Raw genomic sequence first — 27,980 nt, forward strand, 5'->3', positions numbered from 1 at the left:
GTTGCTAAAATAAAAGAAAATGTAATAGTAATGCTCTTTATATAATATGTATTATTACTCGTAGTTTAGGCAACAAGCTCATTTTTTGGGGAGGTCTGGTTGTGATAACAGAGACATGATTCAGAGATTGTAATGATTGGAAATTGCTGTATCTGGATATGTAGGAAAGACAGTAGAAAAAACAGGTAGCTTAATATTTACAAATGGAGATCTAGTGTCTGAGATCAAGGTAGAAGAGAATATGGCTTCTAGTGATCACCAATGTTTATGGTGTAATATAAAAACAAATCTATCCTGCAACTAAAGTAACTGATTTTAGAAAGATAGGGCTCCGCAAAAAAAACTGTTTGAATTGCCTGATCCCCCTGAGGATTCCCCAGATCAATGTGAATGGTATTTTGAAGGCAATCTTGCCATAGGAGTCATGGTAAAAAACACATGGCCTTAAAATTGATCACCATCAAGCTACAACAGGATCTGTAGTTTCACAGAAAGAAATCACAACAGTTGTGAAAATAAGACTCCAAACATTTGACAAATAAACAGATCATGCAAAGCAAAGAATGGTCATAAATGGCTGCACATCCAAGTGGAAGAATGTATCAAGTGGGGTACCACAAGGCTCTGTCCTAAGCCCAGTGTTGTTCAACATTTTTATAAATGATCTGGAGGAGAGAATTTATGGAAAACTGATAAAATTTGCCAACCACACAAAGGTAAGAGGGATAGCTAAGGGAAGGGAGAGTATTCAAAAAGATCTAGCAAGCCTTGAACAGTGGGCGACGACTAACAGAATGGTATTTAACAAGGAGAAATGCAAAGTCCTACATCTGGGCAAGAAAAATGAAAAAAGCACATACAGAATGGGAGGAATTAGGCTAAGCAGCACATGCGAAAAAGACTTGGGTAAACTAATAGATCATAGACTGAACATGAGTCAGCAATGTGAAGCAGCAGCCAAAAAGGAAAATACAATTCAGGTATGTATTAAGAGAAGCATAGAGTCTACATCACGTGAGGTAATTATCCCCCTATACTCTTCCTTAGTCAGACCTCATCTGGAATACTGTGTCCAATTCTGGGCACCCCAGTTTAAAAAAGACAGACAAACTGGAGCAAGTTTAGAGAAGAGTTACCAAAATGGTGAGCGGTCTGCAAATCATGTTCTATGAAGAACGGTTAAAGGATCTGGGAATGTTTAGCTTGCAAAAAAGAAGGCTGAGAGGAGACTTAATACCTGTCTACAAATGTCTGAAAGGCTGACACAGTGCAGAGGGATCAGCCCTATTCTCATTTGCACGAGAAAAGACTAGAAGCAAAGGGATGAAACTGAAAGGGAGGAGACACAGATTAGATATTAGAAAAAAAACATTCTGACAGTGAGGGTGATCAATGAGTAGAGCAAGTTACCAGAAGAGGAGGTGCGTTTTCCTTCAATAGAAGTGTTCAAACAAAAGCTGGACAAATATCTGTCTGGGATGATTTAGCGAATTCTGCACTGAGCAGGGGGTTGGATCCGATGATCCTGGAGGTCCCTTCCAACCCATCCTATGATTCTGTGATTCTAAGCGTAACAATGGTACAGTATCATACACATCGGCAGCCACATATGTAGAAAATGCAGGATAAGGGCAAGTGTGGCATAAAACCCAGTCTAGACAACAAAAGTAATTCAGAGTCCAGATCAGATCCCTGAATTAATTTAGATCTTGGTCTCCTAAATTATTTCAAATCGCATTCAAGCCCACAATAATTTTTTCCTAGCCCCAAAATTTATTCAGACCCTTAAATAAATTCAGACCCAGAACAAGCCCTAAAATTCAATCACATCCCACACCAGGCCCCAAAATTCATTCAGATCCCAGAAGCAGACCTCAAAAGTCACTCAAATCGCAGAACCAGAATAAAATGAAATAATAATGATATAAGAATATAAAAATAATAAAATAGTAAAGTAACAAACATTTAAAAAGGAGAACACTGAGACATAATGTAAGTGGATAGTCACCACTAGTTCCAAATGTGCAGACACATGTTTACCAAAATCCAATAATTTCTTTACAAAATGTTCTATGGTTTTAGTTTTGGTTTAAGGGATATTTTGTGCGATTGGATTTTTAGTTATAATATTTTCATTTTATATTGTTCTATTATTTTAATTATTCGACCACCTTAGGCTTCTCTCATCACTGACATTTGGTGATTGGTGGGGTTCCCTATGACATCATACACCAGGTGAATTCCCGCTTTTGACAGATATTTAAATGTGCTTTTTCCTCATTGTCTATCAGTAGCCTGATGAAAGAGCCCATTTGACTCAGAAACAAGTAGCCCAGTTACGAATTATTTATCCTGCAAGCCTGTTTACTTACAGCAGCACCCCTCTTCCCTGTATTGCCACTGATGAGTTTGCAGCTGTTCCCTGCCTGCACTTGTCGTGCGTTGTTCAGCTTCACTGGAGGTGAAAGTTTAATTTTCTTCCATTTACTCTCCCACATTCCCTCAGAGATTTGCACTATGCAAGCGATGTGTCGTTTTTCTATTTATACTGTATAAGCATAGTGAGCCATATGTCACCCATACGTATTCCTGGTAAAAAATCTATTCCTTAGGCCACCTGCAGACGGCCGGGTCGGATCCGGCTGCAAGAATTCTCGCAGTGGGACCCAACCTGAGGGTCTGCAGAGAGCAGCGTGTCACTCACTTGTTCCCGTGGCCCCGGCTCTTTCATTTGCCAGCTGCCGGGCAGCCGACGCATGCACAGAGCGGGGCCGGCGGCCGGTGAGTGCCGTTTCGCGTGGCCAAATCGCGGCCGCCTGCCTAGGATTGCGTTTGTTAACGCAATCCTATGGCAGCTTCCAGGGGCCTTATGATAATTGTTTTCAAAATGCCTCTACATAGAAAATTATGGCATATTACTTTATTTAGCATGGTCAAAAAGGTATCTGTAACATATACCACAAACACACTTTTAAAATGTCAATGCAGCCCTGTGGATTGAATTTGTCTACCATGTGCACAAGCTTACTTCAAAGCAGAGGTGTGACTGGAAGCTGCTGGGCCCCAGTTCAAAGTCTATAACCGGGCCTCCAATATATAATGCTTTATTCATTTGGGGAAGAGAGATCTCATGGGTCCCCAAAGCTTAACGGCCCGGATATAACCGCATCCTCTACACCCACTTTAGTTGCTTGCTCCAAACAAGTGATTTGAGTATTAAAAACATTTTCACAAGTCAGGTATTAAAAAAGAAAATAAGCATGTTATATAATTTGTATACAGTATTTCTTCGAGTGAACTAAAGAAACTTTATCTTACTGACTTTTCCTTTAAGGTAATTTAAGCTATAGGTTGTCTTATTCATATCATTTGGCAAAGTACATACAAAGGTTTTTCAAGTATAATCTCTAGCACTTTTGTCTTACTTTCTGGTTATTATAACTTTAAAACTTACTCATTTAGTTTTTAGCAGAAATTAGCAAACATTAACAAACATCCAATCATACCGTATACATAATCCTGTATATGCTTAAAATTTAGTTGATATATGATTCTTTTCAATTATTAATAAGCAACAATTTGTTGTATCCGCTTTTGATAATGGTAAGATATTGTAAAACACTAGAAGAAGTAATTAAAATGACAGCATCTTAAATGTTCTTGTTATAAGGCCACACAGAAAATATCATCAATAAAGTCTAATAAATTATTTCTGAACCCCTAAACAAATATATACTAACAGCAAGTCAATGGCTGCAGTGTCATTTCTTAATGTGGTTGTCATCTGCTAAGCCCTAGCAACTCACTATGATGTCAGAAGCTCAGTTCACTAGAGGGTCCTTTAATATTCTGATGGGTTAGTACTAGAGATGAGCAAGCCTACTCAGCCACGCCCCTTTTTCACACGAGCGCCGCGATTTTCGAGTACTTCCGTACTCGGGTGCAAAGATTCGGGGGCGCCGTGGGTGAGTGGGGAGTGGGGGGGGAGAGGGAGAGAGAGAGGGCTCCCCCCTGTTCCCCGCTGCTACCCCCTGCTCCGCCACGCCTCCCCCCCCGCCCCCCGGCACCACCCGAATCTTTTCACCCGAGTACAGAAGTACTCGAAAATCGTGGTGCTCGATCGAGTAATTACTCGAAACGAGTATACTCGCTCATCTCTAGTTAGTACCATCTTTATTTTTCTGAAAAATTGAATGTTCCACAGTATAATAAAACCAAAAATGTAAATTATTTCCAATATTACAAGATTTTGCCTCCAATTACATCATTCTGTATCCATTACAATTTTGAAAAGGTAAGATAAAAGATAAAACTACAATCAAGCTAAACCAAAGCAAGCCAAATGAATAAATCATATCAAGATTTGAAATTAAAAACAGATATCTTGGAAATTTAAAACGGATAATTGATATCAGTTTACTAAATTGTAAAAGGAACACATCGTACCACTAATGTATTCTTTACCTAAACATGTTTTTTTCCTTAAGCTATATCTGTTAAAAAAGTAGTTTATGCTAAGCTACTGGTTTGAGCTGGTCAATCCAAAGAGAGACCCTCTGCTGCAACTTTTAGCCAAAACAACGCATGGAGACACACTACTAGAGGACCTCTGGTACCCTACAAAAAGCCCACACAAATCTGGGATCTTTAACCCACTGATGAGGGGCCCCTGTGAGACCTGGGAGACATTGAGTAACACACTGGCACCTGAGCCATTCCCGATAGCGCCAGTAAGCACCATATGTTCTCTATAAAAATCCCCTCTAGTCCCAGTAATTAGAAGCATTTGGGATAAACTCTCACATCTTAAACTAGAAGATATTCAGACACTAACAAACAAAAAAACCTCTGAAGTGATTCGAACCCTAAAACCAGATCTAAAACTCTCTTTTCTACAAAAAGCACATGCCACAAAAATGATGGAAGATTTCCGCAAGAAATACAGATCAACCAGACCGTCTACACTCTTCGAAAAACTATTCCGTGAAGATGCTCCAAAACATAAAGGTATCACACACTTCCTAGGGAATTTCATCTCCCCACCAAGGGTTTCAAAACCGGCATTCCTCACCTCATGGGAAAGAGAATTGAACGTATCTCTCTCTGAATGGCATTTGGCCTCTCACCGTGCATCCTCCTCCAAGAAAGTCATTACAGACTATTATCCAGGTGGTATAGGACTCCTCAATGGCTATTTGCGCACAACCTGGCTACCCATGAAAGATGCTGGAGATGTGATGCAGCGCTGGGTTCATACCGACACATATGGTGGGATTGCCCGGCTCTCGCCCCCTTCTGGAAGGGAGTAGAGGACTCAATTAAGAGCATCAAACCGGGTTTTACTTTGTCAGCAGAAATTATATTCCTATGGAGACCGACCTCTACTTTCCACCCCCTAGTTTAATTGCCCTTATCATTGATGCGGCCAAAACACTGATTCCTATCCTATGGCTACAAAAGAGCCCTCCTCTCCTTAGTCAGTGGAAGGAAAAAGTTGACCTCTACAACCTTGAGGAATTAACTAGCTGGAAGAGAGGGACTCACGAAAAGTTCATCAAAAAATGGGAACTGTGGAAACGAAGGCCTTTAGACCCTACTAACCCGAGCGATTAGTAGCATTCACTCAACTTGAGTGAGGAGATCCTTATAGGATACAACCCAAAGAGACAAGTGACACCGAGCTGTGAGACTCCCTCCTTAGACGATGCCTCAAGGAGGGCCCGGATGCAATTAATACAGATAACCATCAATAAATAGTAAACAAATAAGAAATAGAAAACATATAGATACTGTCAGAAACATACGAACGCTCAAGAACATGCGGACGAGATGAGTTGGATGTGAAGGACAGGGGAGAAGAGTTTTGCCACAGAACCTAACTTACAACCCCTTCTTCACCCTTACCTAACCCACCCTACCCCCCTTTACCTCCCCCCCACCCCCATCCCTTACCAAACCCCCGGCACCCAGATAGTTATACTTTTGTTTGTACTATGCACGCAAAGTAAGTTAAGTCAGACATTACAATGTAGAGATGAGATCAAGACCAATAATAATGACTACAAAGATAGGCTTTATTTAGTTTTACCTATTTGCCATACCTTGTATATGTATAGGTTAATCTCTACTCTTTGCGTGAAATGTTAATGTACTGGAAAACTACAATAAAAATTGATTTAAAAAAAAAGTTGTTTATTTCATACCATATGAAAACATACCTGTGATATGAGGTTTCCTACAGCTGAGTTCTTCAAAGTTTCATGTTCAATCCCTGAGTTATCAGCATCTATTAGACTTTCCACAGGAACATTATGTTGAGATTTAAGGAAAGCAAATTCCTGCTCACTTGGGTCCAGAGTTACACAAACATCATATGAATATGGCAGAGGTAATGTTCCAGTGTTGAATTGTGAAATAAATCTGGGATCAACCGGAGGATATAGACTTGTACTCAGGGATCCAAATGGAGTAGAATACTTGGACTCTTTATATTTGGAGACAACTGCAATAACCACAGTCAATATGAAAAGAAAGGAAATCAATGCCAAGGCTATTACCAAGTAGAACTGTAGGTTGGACTGAGGTTCTTCTTTGTTGGACTGATTGCTCAGGTCAGGAAGGACCTGATGAAAATGATCAGCAATCACCATGTTTATAGTGACTGAAGCTGAGCGGGATGGAGTCCCATTGTCTTTCACTAAAACCGCAATTCCATGTTTCATGATGTCTTTTTCTTGAAATACACGTGATGTCCTGATCTCCCCTGTGTGCTGGTCAATGGTGAAGAGTGATGGTTCTGAAGATTGTAAAAAGTAAGACAACCAGGCATTGTGTCCAGAGTCAGCATCCACCACCACCACTTTAGATACTAAGGAGCCTTGTTCAGAGTTCCAGGGAACAATCTCAAATGTATCAACTTCTGATGATGGATACAGAATGACTGGTGAATTATCATTTTGGTCAACTATACAAATTCTTAATGTTGAGCTGCTATTTAGTGATGGAGATCCATTGTCTCTGGCAATAATATGAATATTAAAATCTTTATGTTTCTCATAATCAAATGACCGTTGAGCATAGATGACCCCAGTTACTGGATTCATGGAGATGTAGGAAGACAGGGGATCTTCTTCATTACTTTTGGTTATTATAGAATATGTTATCTTTGCATTATCTTCACTGTCCATATCTCTCACTTGAATACTAAATATTGAAGCTCCTGGTGAATTATTCTCAGTTACAAATACAGTGTAAATCAATTTGTCAAACACTGGGGGATTGTCATTGACATCTGATACATCAAGTTGGATGATTTTTCTAGAAGTCAGTTCTGGAGACCCTTTGTCAGTAGCTTGGATTGTTATGTTGTAAGATGATATATTTTCTCTATCTAGTTTACTTTTTGTAACAATTTTATAAAAATTACTTCCCGACGACATTAGCGCAAATGGCAAATTATCTGTTATTATACATTGAACCTCCCCATTTTCTTCTGAGTCACGATCATGAACGTTAATCAAAGCCACCACAGTTCCAGGTGGAGAGTCCTCAGGAATAAGATGTGAAGATGAGGTTATGGATATCTCAGGAGCATTGTCATTGATATCTAGAATTTCAATTAAAACCTTAGCATGAGCAGCTAGGCCTCCACCATCTTCTGCTTGTACAGAAATATCATAATATCTATTTTCTTCATAATCCAAAAATGTGTTTGTTTTAATTTCTCCATTTCTGAGGTTGATAGTGAACATCTGAATAACATGCTTTTCATTTGTACTGAATGAATATGTGATGTTTGCATTGACACCTTCGTCTTCATCACTTGCACTGACCTGCAGAATTGTTGAATTCACTGGTATATTTTCCCTAACACTTACTTTATATACATCCTGGGTAAATACTGGGACATTGTCATTGAAGTCAGTGACAATGATAGTAATTAAGGCAGTGCCTGTCTGTACAGGATTCCCACCATCAGAAGCTGTTAGAATGAGCTCATGCTTGTTTTGTGTCTCTCGGTCTAGAGGCTTCTCTAGTATAAGCTCTGGAAATACACTGCCATCAGTGCTGACCTTCTCTCCAAGAGCAAAATACTGGTTTGCACTGAGTCTGTAGCTTATCAGAGAATTAATACCAACATCCAAATCTTCTGCTTTTCGTAATACAAATTTTGCTCCTGGGGAGGTAGATTCACTCATTTCTAATGTTAAAGTGTCATGAATAAATGTAGGAGGATTGTCATTTATATCTTGAATTTCAAGCCTAACATTAAAGACATTTAGAGGATTTTCCACCACAGCATCAAATGTAAGGACACAATCAGCTGCAGCTCTACACAATGTCTCCCTGTCTATCCTATCAGCAATATATAGGTTTCCATTATCCACATTTATACTGAAATATTTCTCAGAGATCTTAGACACAATTCGGAATTTCCTTCTGGAAAGATTCTTAACATCTAATTCCAGGTCCTTTGCTAAATTCCCTACAATAGAACCTTTTCTTAATTCTTCATTAATAGAATAGTGAATCTGACCAGAGACTGAATGACACAGCCAGGAAAATAAGAAGGAGAATATTACTTGCCATCTGAGTCCTTGCATTGATTGTCCTTCCTGCAGTTGTAATCCAGCCATCCTTCTTCTCATCAGAAATATAATGAAGAAATTCCTTGTTATAATTTAGTAGACGTAACAGTAGAAAATAATCCCTCTTCTTTCTGAGTCCTATACCCGGCACATCCTAGTGTGAAATGCTGTGTATTCCTTCTTGCAGTTAAACACTGTCTACATCATGGAGGAGATTCTGGACTTGCAGAATATTTTCCTTATTGGTGAACAGCGGCGCTCTGAGGCAAATATGAGGAACTGCAGCATCAATGTCTTAGTTTTTTTACAGCATACTTGAAGCCAAATAAATGTCTTTACATGTGGCATATTTGTGAATCCAGAATCTTATTATGAAATATATTTTCTTTGCAGATATCATTTTTACCATATGACAATATTGATATTAATATTGGTCATTATTTCTATGTAAATCCATAAGAAATGTAAGAGAAACTTAGCATTTAAATAAAAGATTTTTCTCTATATATCTAGTTGTACTAGACAATAAGCAATCAGGGAAATTTGCTTATTGCTTTAGAATCTGCCTGCACTTTTAGAGACTGAAAATAGTTTTTAAAATTTTTTTCTTAACCGTTAATCTGTATGATTCAAGTAACCCAAGATGCCATATTATACAATGTGTTCATAGAATCCTCCCCATTACATATAACACTGATTTTCCTGATACACCATCAACAGCTTCAGTTTTATTTCCTAATAACGTAATTTATTACTTAAAAATTTCTGTAACAGCTATTGAACCTATTTTGTACTTGATTTCTGCTCAGTCTGGCATCATACAAGTTTCCTACCCAAAGTAATTTGGTACCTGAGCAAGAATCAAAAGTAGCAAATATTTATATATGTTAATACTTAGTGGGGCCTCCTTTGGCCCTAATGACATCAGATACTTTTCTATAATATACTATGCACATAATACCCTTCAGCTGGTATTTCCATCCATGCATCCTGCAAACTTCTAGTGAGTTCTCTCAAAGAAGATGGATGCTCTTCAATCGTATCTCCTAACCCGACATTCCAGTTTGTCCAAAGGACGTTAAGTAGGGTTCATTTCAGGACTCTGTGAGGACCAGTCCAATTGAAGAACATAAACATCCTCAAACCAATGTAAAACAGCATTGGATTTGTGACAAGGTGCGTTGTCTTGTTGGAAGTATTGCTGACCTTTCCCAGAATATTGCCATATTGTCGGCAGCACATTATTGTCTAGAATGTCAAGGCACACCTCCAGGTTCTTGCCACTAGAATCAACAGACTGAAAACATGCCACTTAAATGCCAGAACATAATGGGACCTCTGTTAGGATACCATAGCTTTTCTTTTTAAAAAGTTCTTGATGGATATAAAAGGTCCATGTTATCTGTTAGATTCTATTTCATGAATGCATTCAGATAGATTGCCTAAACTTGTAGACCAAAATGCTGCAGCTGCTGGATTGTGATAGTGTTTTGACTTCATCTCTTAATTTGTCAGTGTAATGAAGTGATACTGGGAGATTAACTCATCCCTGTATGTCAGTTAGTGTCTCTGGTATCAGCCAACCTTTATCTGGAAAAGCTGGGTGAATCAATGCAGGTGTTCAAGTGTATATCCTGCAACAAACTGAACTTCATTGACACTTATTAAACTTCCTCTCACAATTGTACAACGGGCTTTTTATCTCATTTGCCCCTTTTGCGACAGACCGGGATGTCCTTTGCTCCATAGTAAAGAAGTTAACAACATAGTAACATAGCATGTTAGGCTGGTTTACATGGACCTATGATCGCTCAAAGATCGCTCAAATGACAGTTTGAGTGACAGCTTTGAGCAATCATTTTGCATAAACTATTAAGTAGCTACTCAGCTATTTAAGTACCAATTAAGTGTGCAAATGAAGCCTTCCCTGAATGCAGTTAATAGCCCGGGGGCTATTATCTGCTTTCAGTTCCTTTGTTCTACAGTGGGAAACAATGCTATCAGCACTCCCTGTGGAGAACTGCTGATAGAAGTGAAGGATGATTTTTAGGTTGGCACGATGGGCGCACATTTAGACGCACTGATTACCGCTAAAACGATCGCCGGTTAGCAATTTTATAGCAATCATCAGCTGGTGTAAATGGGTCTTTAGACTGAATGAAGACAATGTCCATCTGGTTACAGGGGATACCATTACAGGAGATAACAAGTTACAGGAGATACCATTGTTCCTCCTGGTCTTCCAATACACATTCCCTAGATTGGCTGTCTGGGACATCCAGTTACTGAGATGAGACAAAGAAAAAACTGGGATTATGAGTCAATACAAAAGTAATATTGTAAGAGCTGGGAATGCACCACAAGCACAATACATCCACTCCAATTGTGCGATCCTTAGAACACATGGAATCGCACATCCACTGGACTAATTATCCTGTATATGCAGTCTTTGGTATTCATTGGTTGCTAAATTCATGCTATGAAATAGGATAGCCATAGTTTCCCTCCTGGAGTGTCTCCTGGGAAAATATGACCAAAATATTAAATTGGGCTTTCATCCCAAAGATAAGCACATCTACAAAGCCTGTCTGGGTAAGAGATGTGCCTCAAAGACTCTTTAAAACTGTAGGAGGTCCCCCCTCCAATTGTCAGATCAAGGAGTTGCTTCTGATGCAGGACTGTCCATGTTTCCATGAGATGCTCGGAACCAGGACTATTTGAATCAATCTTAAAGACTGGTATTTTCTATTATTTTATTCAAGTTTAAACCTTTATTGATCTGGCCTTGGACTCTATTTGATCCATAACCCTGAAGTGTGTAACTGTATTTGGGCTGTTGGAAACCAAAAATGTCCATAACCTAGATGGTGAGAAGAACCTATATCACACTTCAATTACTTAATTTTTCACTCAGTAATTTTCATTAATAATCTTGTCCAAAATGGAAATATACACAGGAGGGTGCTGGGATACATCTTAAGAGTCCTGAGAGTTTGGGCCACAAAATAAACTCTAACATGAGGGAGAAACACAGGTAAACTAACTCTCAGGGTCACACAAATAAAGTGGAGAGAGATGAGTGAAAAAATAAACAAAAAACTCCCACTCACTACCCAGAGGGGAAGTGACCATTACTAGTCCCCCTTCCACAATCCACCATACTTGAGAAAGGAGGCATGTGTGATTGTAGTATATATATATATATATATATATATTATTTTTTTTTTTAATTATTATTACCAGCACACTGGGTAGTCTTCTTTGGCTTACTGGATTTCCCTTTATGGTTACTTAGGATATTGTGCAGATGGTTTAGTTTTCACATTATTTCACATAGCACATGCAAAGTTCCTAGAGTATAACCTCTTGTCCTTATGTTTTACGTTTTGATATTGCAATTTTATAATTTAAACTAATAAATTTGTCTTTAACAGGAGATAGGAACACATATTCAGTTATTGCATATAAATAAAAACATAAAAGTAAGTTGATATATGATTCAAGTACTAATAAGCAACATTTTCTTATAACTGCTATTGCTAATAGTAAGAAATTGTAAAACACTATATAAAGCAGTAAAAGTTACTGCACAATAAGGCCTAATTCTCACGTCCGGATTTCTGCCACGTTTCACACGGTGCAAATCCGCGGCGTTATCCCACAGCTATTAGGTTCTATGCACGCCGGCTTGTCAGATAGGACGCGCATGGTGGATCCAGAGAGATGAGTATGGGGTCCTTGGGAGAGCCATGTCGGACTCTGCTGCGATATTCCGTATACGGCCACGGGTATAAGGCCTAAACGTCTTGTATATCAATAAAGCCTAAACAAATGTTTTGGAATCATCCTAAAATAAACATACCCTGCTGGCAACAAGAGATTGCCTCCAAAGTCATCTCTTAATGTAGTTGTCTTCTGCTGGAACTTAGAAATCCATTATCGTGTTAGAACCTCAGCACACTAGAGGATCCTTTAGTACTCTAATGGGCAAGTGCCATATTTATTTTTTAAATAGTGAAAAAGTATAATCAAATAAAACATATAATTCTTTTCAATATTAGAAGTATTTGATTCCAATTACATAACCCTGCCTTCATTACAATTTCAAAAAGAAAGATAAAAGTACCATCAACCTAAGCCAAACCAATGAAATATATAAAGCCGTGGAAGGAAAAACAGATATCTGTACTGATTTACTAAATTATATGAGTATCATAGCATTTTAGTTCACTAATCGAATCTTTATCTAAGTATGTTATTTTCCTTAACATATTTCTGTTAAATGAGTAGAATATTTCATAGCATACTAACACATACCTGTGATATGAGGTGTTCTCCAGGTGAAGATTTCTTTAAAGCATCATTTCCAATCCCTGAGTCCTCAGCATCTATTAAACTATCCACAGGAACATTATGCTGGGGTTTAAGGAAAGCAAATTCCTGCTCACTTGGGTCCAGAGCTACACAAACATCATATGAATATGGCAGAGGTAAGGTTCCACTGTTGAATTGTGAAATAAATCTGGGATCAACCGCTGGATATAGACTTGTACTCATGGATGCAAATGGAGCAGAAGACTTGGACTCTTTGTACTTAGAGATAATGGCAATAATTACAGTCAACATGAAAAGAAAGGAAATCAATGCCAAGGCTATTACCAAGTAGAATTGTAGGTTGGACTGAGGTTCTTCTTTGTTGGACTGATTGCTAAGATCAGGAAGGACCTGATGAAAATGATCAGCAATCACCATGTTTATAGTGACTAAAGCTGAGCGAGAAGGAGTTCCATTATCTTTTACTAAAACCACAATTCCATGCTTCATGATATCTCTTTCTTTAAATACACGTGATGTCCTGATCTCTCCAGTGTGCTCATGAATGGTGAAGAGTGATGGTTCTGAAGACTGTAGAAAGTAAGACAACCAGGCATTGTGTCCAGAGTCAGCGTCCACTGCCACCACTTTAGATACTAAAGAGTCTGGTTCAGAGGTCCAAGGAACCATCTCAAATGTTGAGGTATCAACCTCTGGTGATGGGTACAGAATGATTGGAGAATTATCATTCTGGTCTACTACACAAATTCTTAATGTTGTACTGCTGTTCAGAGATGGAGAACCATTGTCTTTGGCAATGATATTGATATTAAATTCTCTATGCTTCTCATAATCAAATGACCGTTGAGCATAGATGACCCCAGTTACTGGATTCATGGAGATGTAGGAACTGAAAACATCTTCTTCATTGTCTCTAGTCATTATAGCATAAGTTATCTTTGCATTGTCTGCACTATCCATATCTCTTGCTTGGGTGCCAAATATTGAAGCTCCTGGTAAATTATTTTCTGGTATAAATGCAGTGTAAATCAATTTCCCAAACACTGGGGCATTGTCATTAACATCTGATATCTCTAGATGGATGACTTTTGTAGAAGTCATTTCTGGAGCACCTTTGTCTGAGGCTTGGATTGTGATGTTGTATGATGATATGCTTTCTCTATCTAGGTTATTTTTTGTAACAATTTTATAAAAATTACTTCCTGATGATATTAGTTCAAATGGTAAATCACCTTTTATTATACATTGAACCTCCCCATTTTCTCCCGAGTCACGGTCATGAACATTAATCAGGGCCACCACAGTTCCAGGGGCTGAATCCTCAGGAATTAGACTTGATGATGAGGTTATGAATATCTCAGGAGAATTATCATTCTGATCTATGATTTCTATTACAACCTTAGCATGAGCAGCTAGGCCTCCTCCATCTTTTGCTTGCACAGCAGTTTCGTAAAATTTATTTTCTTCATAATCCAAATATCGCTTTATTTTAATTTCCCCATTTTTGGAATTAATAGAAAATGTTTGAAGAATATGATCTTCAGTTGTACTGAAGGAATATGTAATCTGTGCATTGACACCTTCATCTTTATCGGTTGCGCTAACTTGCAGAATTGTTGAATTCACTGGTATATTTTCTCTAACACTTACTTTATATACATTCTGTACAAATATTGGAGCATTATCATTGATATCAGTGACAATGATATTAACTAAGACAGTGCCTATCTGTACAGGATTTCCCCCATCAGAAGCTGTTAGAATGAGCTCATGCTTGTTCTGTGTCTCTCGGTCTAGAGGCTTCTCTAGTATAAGCTCTGGAAATACACTGCCATCAGTGCTGACCTTCTCTCCAAGAGCAAAATACTGGTTTGCACTGAGTTTGTAGCTTATCAGAGAATTAATGCCAACATCCAAATCTTCTGCTTTTTGTAATACAAATTTAGCTCCAGTGGAGATCAGCTCACTCATTTCTAATGTCATTGCATTATGTACAAATTTAGGAGAGTTATCATTTATATCTTGAATTTCAACCTTAACATTGAAGACATTAAAAGGATTTTCTACCACAACATCAAATGTAAGGACACAATCAGCTGCAGCTCTACACAATGTCTCCCTGTCTATCCTATCAGCAATATATAGGTTTCCATCATCCAGATTTATGTTGAAATATTTCTTAGAGATTTTAGAAACAATACTGAATCTTCTTCTGGAGAGATCCTTAACATCTAACTGAAGATCATTTGCTAAATTTCCAACAATTAAGCCTTTTCTTAATTCTTCATTAATAGAATAGTGAATCTGACCAGAGACTGAATGACAGAGCCAGGAAAATAAGAAGGAGAATATTACTTGCCATCTGAGTCCTTGCACTGATTGTCCTTCCTGCAGTTGTAATCCAGCCATCCTTCTTCTCACCAGAAATATAATGGTGAAATTCCTTGTTATATTTATGATGCAGCTGAAAAACTAATCCCTCTTCTTTCTGAGTCCTATACCCGGCACATCCTAGTGTGAAATGCTGTGTATTTCTTCTTGCAGCTGAACACTGTCTGCATCATGGAGGAGATTCTGGATCTGCAGAATATTTTCCTTATGGGTGAACAGCGGCGCTCTGAGGCGTATATGGGGAACTGCAGCATCAATGTTTTTAAGTGTTTTTACTTCATATGGCAAATAATATTTTTTAAGATGGCTTAAAATTCATATTTTCATTTAATTACACAACATAAAGATCGATCTGAGGATTGATAATTATTTTTAAACAAACTAAAATGCAGGATTTAAGACACTCATGAATTATAACAAAGTTGTGTACTGACTTTTATGTAGTTATAATTATTCCCAATTCTAAACAATTCTTTGTCCATTGCTAAAAGGTCTGACAGGTTTCCTTTTTTTTATTCATATAATAGCACAGTTTACGTGGCTTTTCTGACTATGGAAAAATAAAATGTGCATATCTTATAGTAAGTATAATACAGGACACAGAACAGGTATAGAAGAGAAAGCTGCAGCTGTGTATATGATACTTCATTAATAGTTCAAATAGATTAATTAACTTTACAAAACATTGAAAATGCAATATTTCACTGAAAATACAATATTTCATTGAATAGCGAAACGCAAAATGATAAATGAGATAGAAGGATTGTAATATTTTACCTTCCTAAAGTTTAAAAAGATATTTTTGGGGTGAAAACCAAGATTTTTATACTATATTTACTAGTAGCCTCATAAAAATTTCTAACAAATAATAAATGCCTCTGTCCATCTGTTTGCTGGACTATAGGCTAAGTACATTTGGATCTGGGCATAGAAATTCCTAGGATTGGCAAATTTAAAATTGGTTGTGAGCAGCTGGGCTTTTTGGTGAATATTAGATTTTCAAATACTGGCTATTGCTATTGATGGCTAGGTTCAAATCTGCATCGGAGGCTAAGCTTAGGCTCAGACACATATCCAAAACTGAATTCCAAGCAAAATAGTTTTGTCGCCTGCACTTTTCACAGTAAAATATTGGAGGGTGTGCCAAAAACCTTATGGACTCCACTGTAGTAAACTGGGTTTTTCTGGTGCCATTGGGTGTTTGGTTTGTGCCAGATCCAGCACTGCCATTTTTGAGCCATTTGGGAGCCTTGTGTGATGCAGAATGCTAAGGCAGCAGAAATGCAGTCCTAATCTCTAGCTCACAAACTGAAGGTTGTGAGTTCAAACCCCGCATGGTTCAGGTAGCCGGCTCAAGGTCGACTCAGCCTCCCATCCTCCCGAGGTCAGTAAAGTGAGTACCCAGCTTGCTGGGGGGTCATTAATAAACTACTTGAAAGCGCTGCGTAATAAGTTGGTACTATACATATAACAAGATTTATTTTATTTATTTCCTAGGATGGAGCCAAACAACAGAATGGTATAGTCAGCCTTAGTGGCAAGAAATATTAAAGAGATCAATTTACGCACTGCTTTTAGAACACCGCTTTTAAAGAAAAGGCAGATCTTGCTGTGAACCTCTAAAGTATTTTTGTCACACAGCAGAAATAAATTATTTTTTGAAAAAAGTTTGAGGATTATCCACACAAAATATAAGAGTATCTCTTTGCCATAGTGTTTTCCCTCTCCTGACATATTTTGTTTGAACTTCCGAAAATCAGCAAGTACATACTATCTTGAAATAGTGCTAGTACCTCCAGGAGATATGCAACTTAAGCACTGTATGTTCGCCTGCACATTGCAGAGCCAGACTTCGTATTCGGGAGCCCGCAGTGGAATTCGGCCACAACCGCAGCCAGTGGCCATGCAAACCTGTCTTCTCTGCTTTTCATCTGTACTGCGAGTGGACCCGGCAGCTCACCGTTGGATGTGCGCACTACAGGTTTTTTTTTTCAAATCTCTTTTCTTGTGCCATCACTAGGCGATAATGTGGAATCCGCAACCTGAACGCAATGTAAAGTGTGGATGGGCACGGGTCAGATGGCTTTCATTGATTTCAATGGAAGCCATCCATGTGAACACTGCAGGAAAATGGAGCATGCTGAGATTTTTCCTCCACTCATGGAAACTGCTATTGGTTTCCATAAGTGTGCAGGAAAAAGCATTTTTCCATAGCATGCTATGGACATTTGTTGCGGTTCCGTCGTGTGGACATGATCTGCAATTTTTCTAGAGCGGCTATTTATGTGCTAAAAAAATTGCTCGTCTGACCAAGACCTTAGAGACTGAAAATAGTTTCTTTGTTTTTTTCTTAACCTCTAAGAGTTAATCTGTATGGTTCAAGGAACCCAAGATGCCATATTATACAATGTGTTCAAATAATCCTCCCCATTACATATAACACTGATTTTCCTGATAAACCATCTATTATTTCAATTTTATGTTCTAATTAAAGTAACTTATTATGTAAAAATTTCTATAACAGCTATTTTACCTATCTTGTACTTAATCTTTGCTCAATCTGGCATCATACAAGTTTCCTACCGAAAGTAATTGGACACCTGAGCAAGAATCAAAAGTAGCATTTATTTGTGGGGCCTCCTTTAGCCCTAATGACATTGGATACTCTCCATGGTATATTATGCACTAACATCTGATACCCTTCAGCTGGTATTTCCATCAGTGCATTCTGCAAATGTCTGGTGAGTTCTCTCAAAAAAGATGAATGCTTTTCATATTCCCTTATTCGATGTTCCAGTTTGTCCAAAAGCTGTTCAGTAGGGTTCAGGTCAGAACTCTGTGCAGGCAGTTCAATAGTAGAACATAAACATCCTCAAACCAATGTAAAACAGCATTGGATTTGTGACAAGGCTTGTTGTCTTGTTGAAAAGTATGGCTGACCTTTTCCAGAATATTGCCACATTGTCAACAGCACATTATTGTCTATAATGTCAAGGCATAAGCCTCCACGTTCATGGTTCTTGCCACTAGAATCAACAGACTGAAAACATGCCACTTAAAGGCCAGAACATAATGGAACCTCTGCTGTACTTAACTGTTGGCACAACACACACAGGCAAAAGGCATTCTTCAGGTGTCTTCCACACCCAGGTATGTCCATCTGATTTGAAGATGGAGAATCGGGATTTATCACTCCACAGAGCATTCTTCCATTGCGCAACTGTCCAATAACAATGCTCCGTGCACAATTGTAGACTGGCTGATGCATCTTCTTTGCCAGAACTTGACAGATGTTTGCAGGATGAATGAAGGGAAAAACAAGTCGAAGTCTATCAGACCTTAGTAGAAAGTATGTCATGGAGAGTATTAAATATCATTAGGAGGCCCCACTAAACAGTTGTGTTACATATCTTATATATGTAACATCTAAATAAATAATACTTTTGATTCTTGCTCAAGTGTCCAATTACTTTTGTTGGGATACTATAGCTTTTCATTTTAAAAAGTCCTTGATGTAAAAAAAAGGTCCATGTTATCTGTTATATTCTATTTCATATTCTAGATCCAATAGGTTTTTATTTTTAATATATACAATAGTATCTTATGCTACTATAAAGAAATAATGACTTGGTAAGATTAAACCAATATGTGGACATAGCTTCTGGAAATAAACTGTACGTTTTACTTGCTGGGCTGTACTGCATTCCAGTATTTTAGAGGCTGGCCTACCGAAGAAACATATTAAAGCACCTATAATGTACATGTGAAACCTATTATAACATACACTTTCTGTACTTTTGATCATTGCCTAAACTTGTAGACCAAAATCCTGCAGCTGGTGGATTGTGATAGTGTTTTGACTTTGTCTCTTAATTTGTCAGTGTAACGAAGTGATACTGAGAGATTCACTCATCCCTGTATGTCAGCTAGTGTCTTTAGTATCAGCCAACCTTTATTTGGAAAAGCTGGGTGGATTAATGAAGAAGTTCAAGTGTATATCTTACCACAAACAGGCTTTCATTGATACTCATTAAACTTCCACTCACAATTGTACAGCAGGCTTTTTATCTCATCTACAGCTTTTGGGCCAGACCTGAATGCCCTTTGTTCCATAGTAAAGAAGTCACCGAGTTACAGGAGATACCATTGTTCCTTCTGGTCTCCCAATACACATTCCCTAGACTGGCTGTCTGTGACATCCAGTTACTGAGATGAGACAAAAAAAAAACCCTGGGATTATGAGTCATCTAAGAGGCCTAGCCATACACAAGTTATATTTTACGAACCGGGAGTGCGCCCCAAACACAATACATCTAACCCAATGTGCGATCCTTAGAACCTGTGGAATTGCACATCCACTGGACTAATAATCTTGTATACACAATCTTTGGTATTTATTGGTTGATAAATTCATGCTATGAAATAGGGTGACCAAAGTTTCCCTCCTAGAGTGCCCACTGGGAAAATATGACCAAAATATTAAATTGGGTTTTCATCCCAAACATCAGCACATCTACATAGCTTGCCTGGGAAAGTGATTTGCCTCAAAGAGTCTTTAAAACTGTGGGAAGTCATCTCATCTCCAATTGCCAGATCAAAGAGTTGCATTTGATGCAGGACTGTCCATGTTTCTCTGTATTGCTCCAGGAATCAATCTCAAAGACTGGTATGTCCCATTATTTTATTAAAGCTTAAACCTTTATTAATCTGGCCTTAGGCTCTACGTGATCCATAACCCTGAAGTGTGTAACTGTGTTTGGGCTGTTGGAAACCAAAAATATCCATAACCCAAATGGTAAACAAAACCTATATTACACCTTCATTTATTTAATCTTTCACTTGGTAATTTTCATTAATAATCTTGCCCAAAATGGACATCTACACAGTAGGGTGCTGGGATACATCCTTAGGGTACTGATAGTTTTAGTCACAAAAAAAACTCCAACATGAGGAAGAAACACAAGTAAATTAACTCTCAGGGTCACACAAATAAAGTGGAGAGAAAGTAGTGAAAAAAAGAAATAAACTCCCACACACTTCCATCACTACCCCCCCCCCTCCATAATCCAGCATACTAGAGAAAGGAGGCATGCGTGGTTGTAAATATCGTTTATATATATTTACTATTAGTAACACTGGGGAGTCTTCTTTAGCTTACTGAGTTTTCCTTCATCATTACTTGGGATATCGTTCATATGGGGAATTATTCACATTATTTCGCACAGCACATGTAAAGTTCTAGAGTATAATTTCTTGCATTTTTGTTTTACATTTTGATATTGCAACTTTATAACTTAAGCTAATAAATTTGTCTGTAGCATGAGATAGGAATACATATCCAGTTATTATATATACATAAAAACATAAAACTAAGTTGATATATGACTCAAGTACTAATGAGCAACATTTTCTTAAACTTCTGCTTTTGTTAATTTTAAGAAATTGAAAAACACTATATAAAGCAGTTAAAGTTACTGCACCATAAACCTTCTTGTTATATATCCGTAAGGAAAATATCAATAAAGCCTAAATAAATTTTTTGTGAATCATCCCAAAATAAACATACCCTACTGGCAGCAAGAGATTATCTCCAAAGTCATCTCTTAATGTAGTTTTCTGCTGGACCTTGGAAATGCATTATTGTGTTAGAACCTCAGTACACTAGAGGATCTTTCAGTACTCTGATGGGCAAGTGCCATATTTTTTTTTTAAATGAAAAAGTATAATAAAATATATACATATTTTCAATATTAGAAGTATTTCATCCCAATTACACAACCCAGCCTCCATTACAATTTCAAAAGAAAGATAAAGCTACTATTAACCTAAACCAAACCAATAAAGTATGTAAAGCTGTGGAAGGAAAAACACGTACTGATTTACTAAATTGTATGAGTATCATAACATTTCAGCTCACTAATCTATTCTTTATCTAAATATATTATTTTCCTTAACATATCTATGTTAAATGAGTAGAATATTTCATAGCATACTAACACATACCTGTGATATGAGGTGTTCTCCAGGTGAAGATTTCTTTAAAGCATCATTTCCAATCCCTGAGTCATCAGCATCTATTAAACTATCCACAGGAACATTATGCTGGGGTTTAAGGAAAGCAAATTCCTGCTCACTTGGGTCCAGAGTTACACAGACATCATATGAATATGGCAGAGGTAATGTTCCATTGTTGAATTGTGAAATAAATCTGGGATCAACCGCTGGATATAGACTTGTACTCAGGGATCCAAATGGAGCAGAAGACTTGGACTCTTTGTACTTAGAGATAATGGCAATAATTACAGTCAACACGAAAAGAAAGGAAATCAATGCTAAGGCTATTACCAAGTAGAATTGTAGGTTGGACTGAGGTTCTTCTTTGTTGGACTGATTGCTCAGATCAGGAAGGACCTGATGAAAATGATCAGCAATCACCATGTTTATAGTGACTAAAGCTGAGCGGGATGGAGTCCCATTGTCTTTTACTAAAACCACAAATCCATGCTTCATGATATCTCTTTCTTTAAATACACGTGATGTCCTGATCTCTCCAGTTTGCTCATGAATGGTGAAGAGTGATGGTTCTGAAGACTGTAAAAAGTAAGACAACCAGGCATTGTGTCCAGAGTCAGCATCCACAGCCACCACTTTAGATACTAAAGAGTCTGGTTCAGAGGTCCAAGGAACCATCTCAAATGTTGAGCTATCAACCTCTGGTGATGGGTACAGAATGATTGGAGAATTATCATTCTGGTCTACAACACTAATTCTTAATGTTGTACTGCTGTTAAGAGATGGAGATCCATTGTCTTTGGCGATGATTTTAATATTAAATTCTCTATGCTTCTCATAATCAAATGACCGTTGAGCATAGATGACCCCAGTTACTGGATTCATGGAGATGTAGGAACTGAAAACATCTTCTTCATTGTCTCTAGTCATTATAGCATAAGTTATCTTTGCATTGTCTGCACTATCCATATCTCTTGCTTGGGTGCCAAATATTGAAGCTCCTGGTAAATTATTTTCTGGTATAAATGCAGTGTAAATCAATTTCTCAAACACTGGGGCATTGTCATTAACATCTGATATCTCTAGATGGATGACTTTTGTAGAAGTCATTTCTGGAGAACCTTTGTCTAAGGCTTGTATTGTGATGTTATAGGATGATACTCGTTCTCTGTCTAGGTTATTTTTTGTAATGATTTTATAAAAATTACTTCCTGATGATATTAGTTCAAATGGTAAATCACCTTTAATTATACATTGAACCTCACCATTTTCTCCTGAGTCACCGTCATGAACATTAATCAGGGCCACTACAGTTCCAGGGGCTGAATCCTCAGGAATTAGATCTGATGATGATGTTATGGATATCTCAGGAGCATTGTCATTCTGATCTATGATTTCTATTACAACCTTAGCATGAGCAGCTTGGCCTCCTCCATCTTTTGCTTGCACAGCAGTTTCGTAAAATTTATTTTCTTCATAATCTAAATGTTCTTTTATTTTAATTTCTCCATTTCTGGAATTAATAGAAAATGTTTGAAGAATATGATCTTCAGTTGTACTGAAGGAATATGTAATCTGTGCATTGACACCTTCGTCTTCATCGGTTGCACTAGCTTGTAGAATTGTTGAATTCACTGGTATATTTTCTCTAACACTTACTTTATATACATTCTGTACAAATATTGGAGCATTATCATTGATATCCGTGATAATGATAGTAATTAAGGCAGTGCCTGTCTGTACAGGATTTCCCCCATCAGAAGCTGTTAGAATGAGCTCATGCTTGTTCTGTGTCTCTCGGTCTAGAGCCTTCTCTAGTATAAGCTCTGGAAATACACTGCCATCAGTGCTGACCTTCTCTCCAAGAGCAAAATACTGGTTTGCACTGAGTCTGTAGCTTATCAGAGAATTAATACCAACATCCAAATCTTCTGCTTTTTGTAAAACAAATCGTATTCCTGGTGATGTGGATTCACTCATTTCTAATGTCATTGCATTATGTACAAATTTAGGAGAGTTATCATTTATATCTTGAATTTCAACCTTAACATTGAAGACTTTAAATGGATTTTCTACCACAACATCAAATGTAAGGATACAATCAGCTGCAGCTCTACACAATGTCTCCCTGTCTATCCTATCAGCAATATATAGGTTTCCATCATCCAGATTTATACTGAAATATTTCTTAGAGATTTTAGAAACAATACTGAATCTTCTTCTGGAGAGATCCTTAACATCTAACTGAAGATCCTTTGCTAAATTCCCAACAAAAGAACCTTTTCTTAATTCTTCATTAATAGAATAGTGAATCTGACCAGAGACTGAATGACACAGCCAGGAAAATAAGAAGGGGAATATTACTTGCCATCTGAGTCCTTGCATTGATTGTCCTTCCTGCAGCTGTAATCCAGCCATCCTTCTTCTCAACAGAAATATAATGGTGAAATTCCTTGTTATATTTACAATGCAGCAGAATTAAAAACGAATCCCTCTTTCTTCTGATTCCTCTAGTTGGCACATCCTAGTGTGAAATGCTGTTGAACGCTGTGAATCATGGAGGAGATTCTGGATCTGAAGAATATTTTCCTTATGGGTAAACAGCGGCGCTCTGAGGCGTATATGGGGAACTGCAGCATCAATGTTTTTAAGTGTTTTTACTTCATATGGCAAATAATATTTTTTAAGATGGCTTAAAATTCATATTTTCATTTAATTACACAACATAAAGATTGATCTGAGGATTGATAATTATTGTTAAAAAAAACTAAAATGCAGGATTTAAGACACTCATGAATTATAACAAAGTTGTGTACTGACTTTTATGTAGTTATAATTATTCCCAAGTCTAAACATTTTTTTGTCCATTGCTAAAAGATCTGACAGGTTTTCTTTTTTTATTCATATAATAGCACAGTTTACGTGGCTTTTCTGACTATGGAAAGATAAAATGTACATATCTTATAGTAAGTATAATACAGGACACAGAACAGGTATAGAAGAGAAAGCTGCAGCTGTGTATATGATACTTCATTAATAGTTCAAATAGATTAATTAACTTTACAAAACATTGAAAATGCAATATTTCACTGAAAATACAATATTTCATTGAATAGCGAAACGCAAAATGATAAATGAGATAGAAGGATTGTAATATTTTGCCTTCCTAAAATGTAAACAGATATTTTTTGGTGAATTCCAAGAGTTTTATACTATATTTATTAGTGGCCTCATAAAAAGTTTCTAATAAATATGAATGCCTCAGTCCCTCTGTTTGCTGGACTGTAGGCTAAGTACATTTGGATGTGGAAGTAGAAATTCCTGGAACTGGTGAATGTTAGCATTGGTTGTGAGCAGCTGGGCTTTTGGGTGAATATTAGATTTTCAAATACTTACTATTGCTATTAATGGCTAGGTTCAAACTTGCATTGGAGGCTAAGGTTAGGCTCAGACAATATCCAGAACTGAATGCCAAGCAAAATAGTGTAGCATGCACTTTTCTCAGTAAAATATTGGAGGGTGTGCCACAAGCCTTAAGGACTCCACTGCAGTGAATTGGGTCTTTCTGGTGCCATTTTAGGCTTGGCTTGTGCCGGATCCAGCACTGCTATAATTCAGTCATTTGGCCCCAGGATGGAGCCAAACGATGGAATGGTATAGCCAGACTTAGTGGCAACAAATATCAAAGAGATCAATTTACGCTCTGCTTTTAGAACATTGGTTTCAAAGAAAAGGCAGATCTTCTTGATGTGAACAGCATTGAAAAAAAAACTGAAAAGAATAATCTGTACTGCAAATGTCCAACAGTGAGCTGATGGCTCCATCCACATTGCTTAGGTAATGACCCGGAATCTGCGTCATGTCCGCAATGTCTATTGCGGACAGGCTGCGGGTTGGACGGCTTCCATTGACTTCAAAGGAAGCCGTCTGTGTGGACACCACACGACAATGGAGCATGCTGCGACTTTTCCTCCGCCCACGCAAACCGTAATTGGTTTCCCCAAGTTTGCAAGAAAAAGCATTTTTCCATAGAATGCTATGGATGGTATTTGCTGCGGATCCATGGTGCGGATGCCGACCGCGGATCCTGCAAGGCAAATCTGTTTGTGTGCAGGTGGCCTAAGGCCTGTGTCACATGGGCATAATTGCGCATGCAAATTTTGAGCGCAGAGTACGCAGAAAATGGAAGCAATTGAATTCAATGGTTTGTTCACAAGTGCGTATTTTGTGTGAAATTGGTTTGCACAAAAACCCCCCACCATGCTCCATTTTTCTGACCAATTGTGCAGAAAAAGAACATGCCTTGAACTCATTAAACTAACTGGCCAATTCAATGGCTGAGAGCATCGGTGGGTGTTTTCTTACATGTGCAATTGTAGACAACGTGCATAAATGACAGCAGAAATGTGCACAAATAATGCAATGCTCAATTCACAAAAGCGCGGTGCAAATGAACATGCAAATACACATGTGCCCGTGTGACACAGACCTAACTGTCATCATGTCCTCTGTCATATTTATCACTTAGTGCTCTGATGTATTTCTGAATCTGAAACCCTTAGGTTATAACATTGTATCAAGAAAATAAATTTTAGTCAAATGGAAATGTTGACAATATTTTAATGTCTTTAGGCTAGTTACTCTCAAAGAAAATAGGTAATTTTGAGACTTTAGAGTTAAGCAATCTTTTGACTAATGAACACAGGTATATTGAGGTGGTCTAAAAAATAGGACTGTAAATTTGGCTATTTGGGCAGTTCGGTAGTATTTTAAAGGGGGTTTCTTACTTACAGTTAAAGAAACGTCATACATATATTGCTAAAAAGTTATTGTATATATACACAGTTCTTATTCAATGAAATAATTGTCAGCCTATTTTATTTTTGCTTCTAGCTATCATAAGGCCTCATTGACATGGTTAGCTCAACACTATGTAAATCCTCACTGTAGTTCATGTGGCATAGATTTTCTTACATGTAAACTGAGATATCCAAGTTGTAGAAAAAAAAATTGACATGTCAATTCTTGGTGCAGTTTTCTGTTGAAAATCTGCATGGATACCACGTCAGGTGGCCAGTCACAGATTTGCCCCATTGAATGGGGGTAAATCCTCATGTGCATCCAAATGAAAATTCACACCAGAAGTCCAAGGCATTCAGGATAATGTAAAAAAATTCTGATGTCGAGCTAATTGTTAAAAGTCCATATGAACATGCCCATAAAAACAGTAAAAGACTTTATAAAGTTGTTAAATTACTTATACTGTAATACAAAATTAGATAATGCATTCTATTATTTCTACTTAAACAGGGATTCACATCTTGGCCAATTATGGCTATGACAGGAATACACATCTGCACAAGAAGGTGCGGAGTGGGCATGAGTACAGAGGTAGTTGAGTAGGTCTGTTCTGCAAGTCCCATAAAATGCATGTGAGTTACAGAAACAGGCTAGATATACTGAGTTGCAGAAGAGCTCACTGAGCTACACTGCTTTCAAAACTCCCATAAACATCTGTGGAAATTATAGAAAATGTTAGAAATAGCCCTGCTCAATTGTTTCCATAATCCTGTCCACCCCTGGACTAGGACTAGGAATTGGGTGGGTTCAGTTCCAGGGAGATACAGGTTCCAGAGGGAGAAGTTATATTTATTAGGCTTGTATGTCATATCCTGTGAATATGCCATAAACATCTGAGATGGACATACCCATTAAACACACTGCAGACAAAAGTTCCTCTCAGACTAAACAATTCTGAAGGACCATTTTCCATTTTTGCAAACTAAGTACACATTCTCATTTAATTGCATCATACACTTTTGTCATCATTGCACACACAGAACATATCATCAATAAGATTTAATAGGCTACTTGTGAATGAAGCCATAAGAAATAGATCCTAGTGGCAAGTGATTAGCTCCAAAAGAGGTTTTCTTCTGCTGGAGTTTTGGGAGCTTGCTATTGTTATTCAGAGCACCAGAGGATCCATTGGTACATTAGAAGTAATGAGCGACATTGATTTTAGGGGAAAAAGTATATAGAAGAAAGTATATAACGGCCAAAAATTTAATATAAGCAGTGTTCGTCTGCAAAATTAAAATTTATACGAAGAAATGACAATAATAATCAAGCTAAGCTCAACCAAACCATTGAAATGTATAAAGGTAAAGAGTAGAGATGAGCGAGCGTACTCGGAAAAGCACTACTCGCTCGAGTAATGTGCTTTATCCGAGTATCGCTGTGCTCGGGTCTGAAGATTCGGGTGGCGCTGCGGCTGACAGGTGAGTCGCAGCGGGGAGCAGGGGAGAGCGGGCGGGAGAGAGGGAGAGAAAGATCTTACCTCCGTTCCTCCCCGCTCTCCCCTGCAGCTCCCCGCTCTGTGCCGGCACCCGAATCTTTAGCCCCGAGCACAGCGATACTCGGATAAAGCAAATTACTCGAGCGAGTAGTGCTTATCCGAGTACGCTCGCTCATCTCTAGTAAGGAGACAAATACTGTTCTTTTTTACTAAATAATCAAAGGAATAAAACATATTGGATCCCCCGTTCATCATCCCTCCCCCACTTTTCAACTAGTTCTTAGTCTTTGATATGTAAATTTCATATAGAAAATATATTATCAATAAAGTCCAATAGGCTCTTTCTAAATCGTTCT

The 27,980-nt window shown here is 37.8% G+C and overlaps 2 protein-coding genes across 3 annotated transcripts in view; both read right to left on the reverse strand.

The window, feature by feature from the left end:
• Nucleotides 1–27,980, reverse strand: part of LOC136611242 (protocadherin gamma-A4-like) — a 292,538-nt gene that overhangs the window by 210,402 nt on the left and 54,156 nt on the right. The gene's annotated exons all lie outside the window — the stretch shown is intronic.
• LOC136613142 (protocadherin gamma-B5-like) lies at nucleotides 15,435–23,713 on the reverse strand. The gene is made up of 3 exons (XM_066593998.1): nucleotides 21,318–23,713; nucleotides 18,005–18,150; nucleotides 15,435–15,621 (listed from the first exon to the last, which is right to left on the reverse strand). Exons 1-3 carry the CDS (start codon nucleotides 23,709–23,711, stop codon nucleotides 15,435–15,437), a joined length of 2,727 nt encoding a protein of 908 aa, XP_066450095.1. The 5' UTR covers nucleotides 23,712–23,713.

This window comes from Eleutherodactylus coqui, chromosome 2 (assembly GCF_035609145.1).
Source record: "Eleutherodactylus coqui strain aEleCoq1 chromosome 2, aEleCoq1.hap1, whole genome shotgun sequence".
Lineage (NCBI taxonomy): Eukaryota > Metazoa > Chordata > Amphibia > Anura > Eleutherodactylidae > Eleutherodactylus > Eleutherodactylus coqui.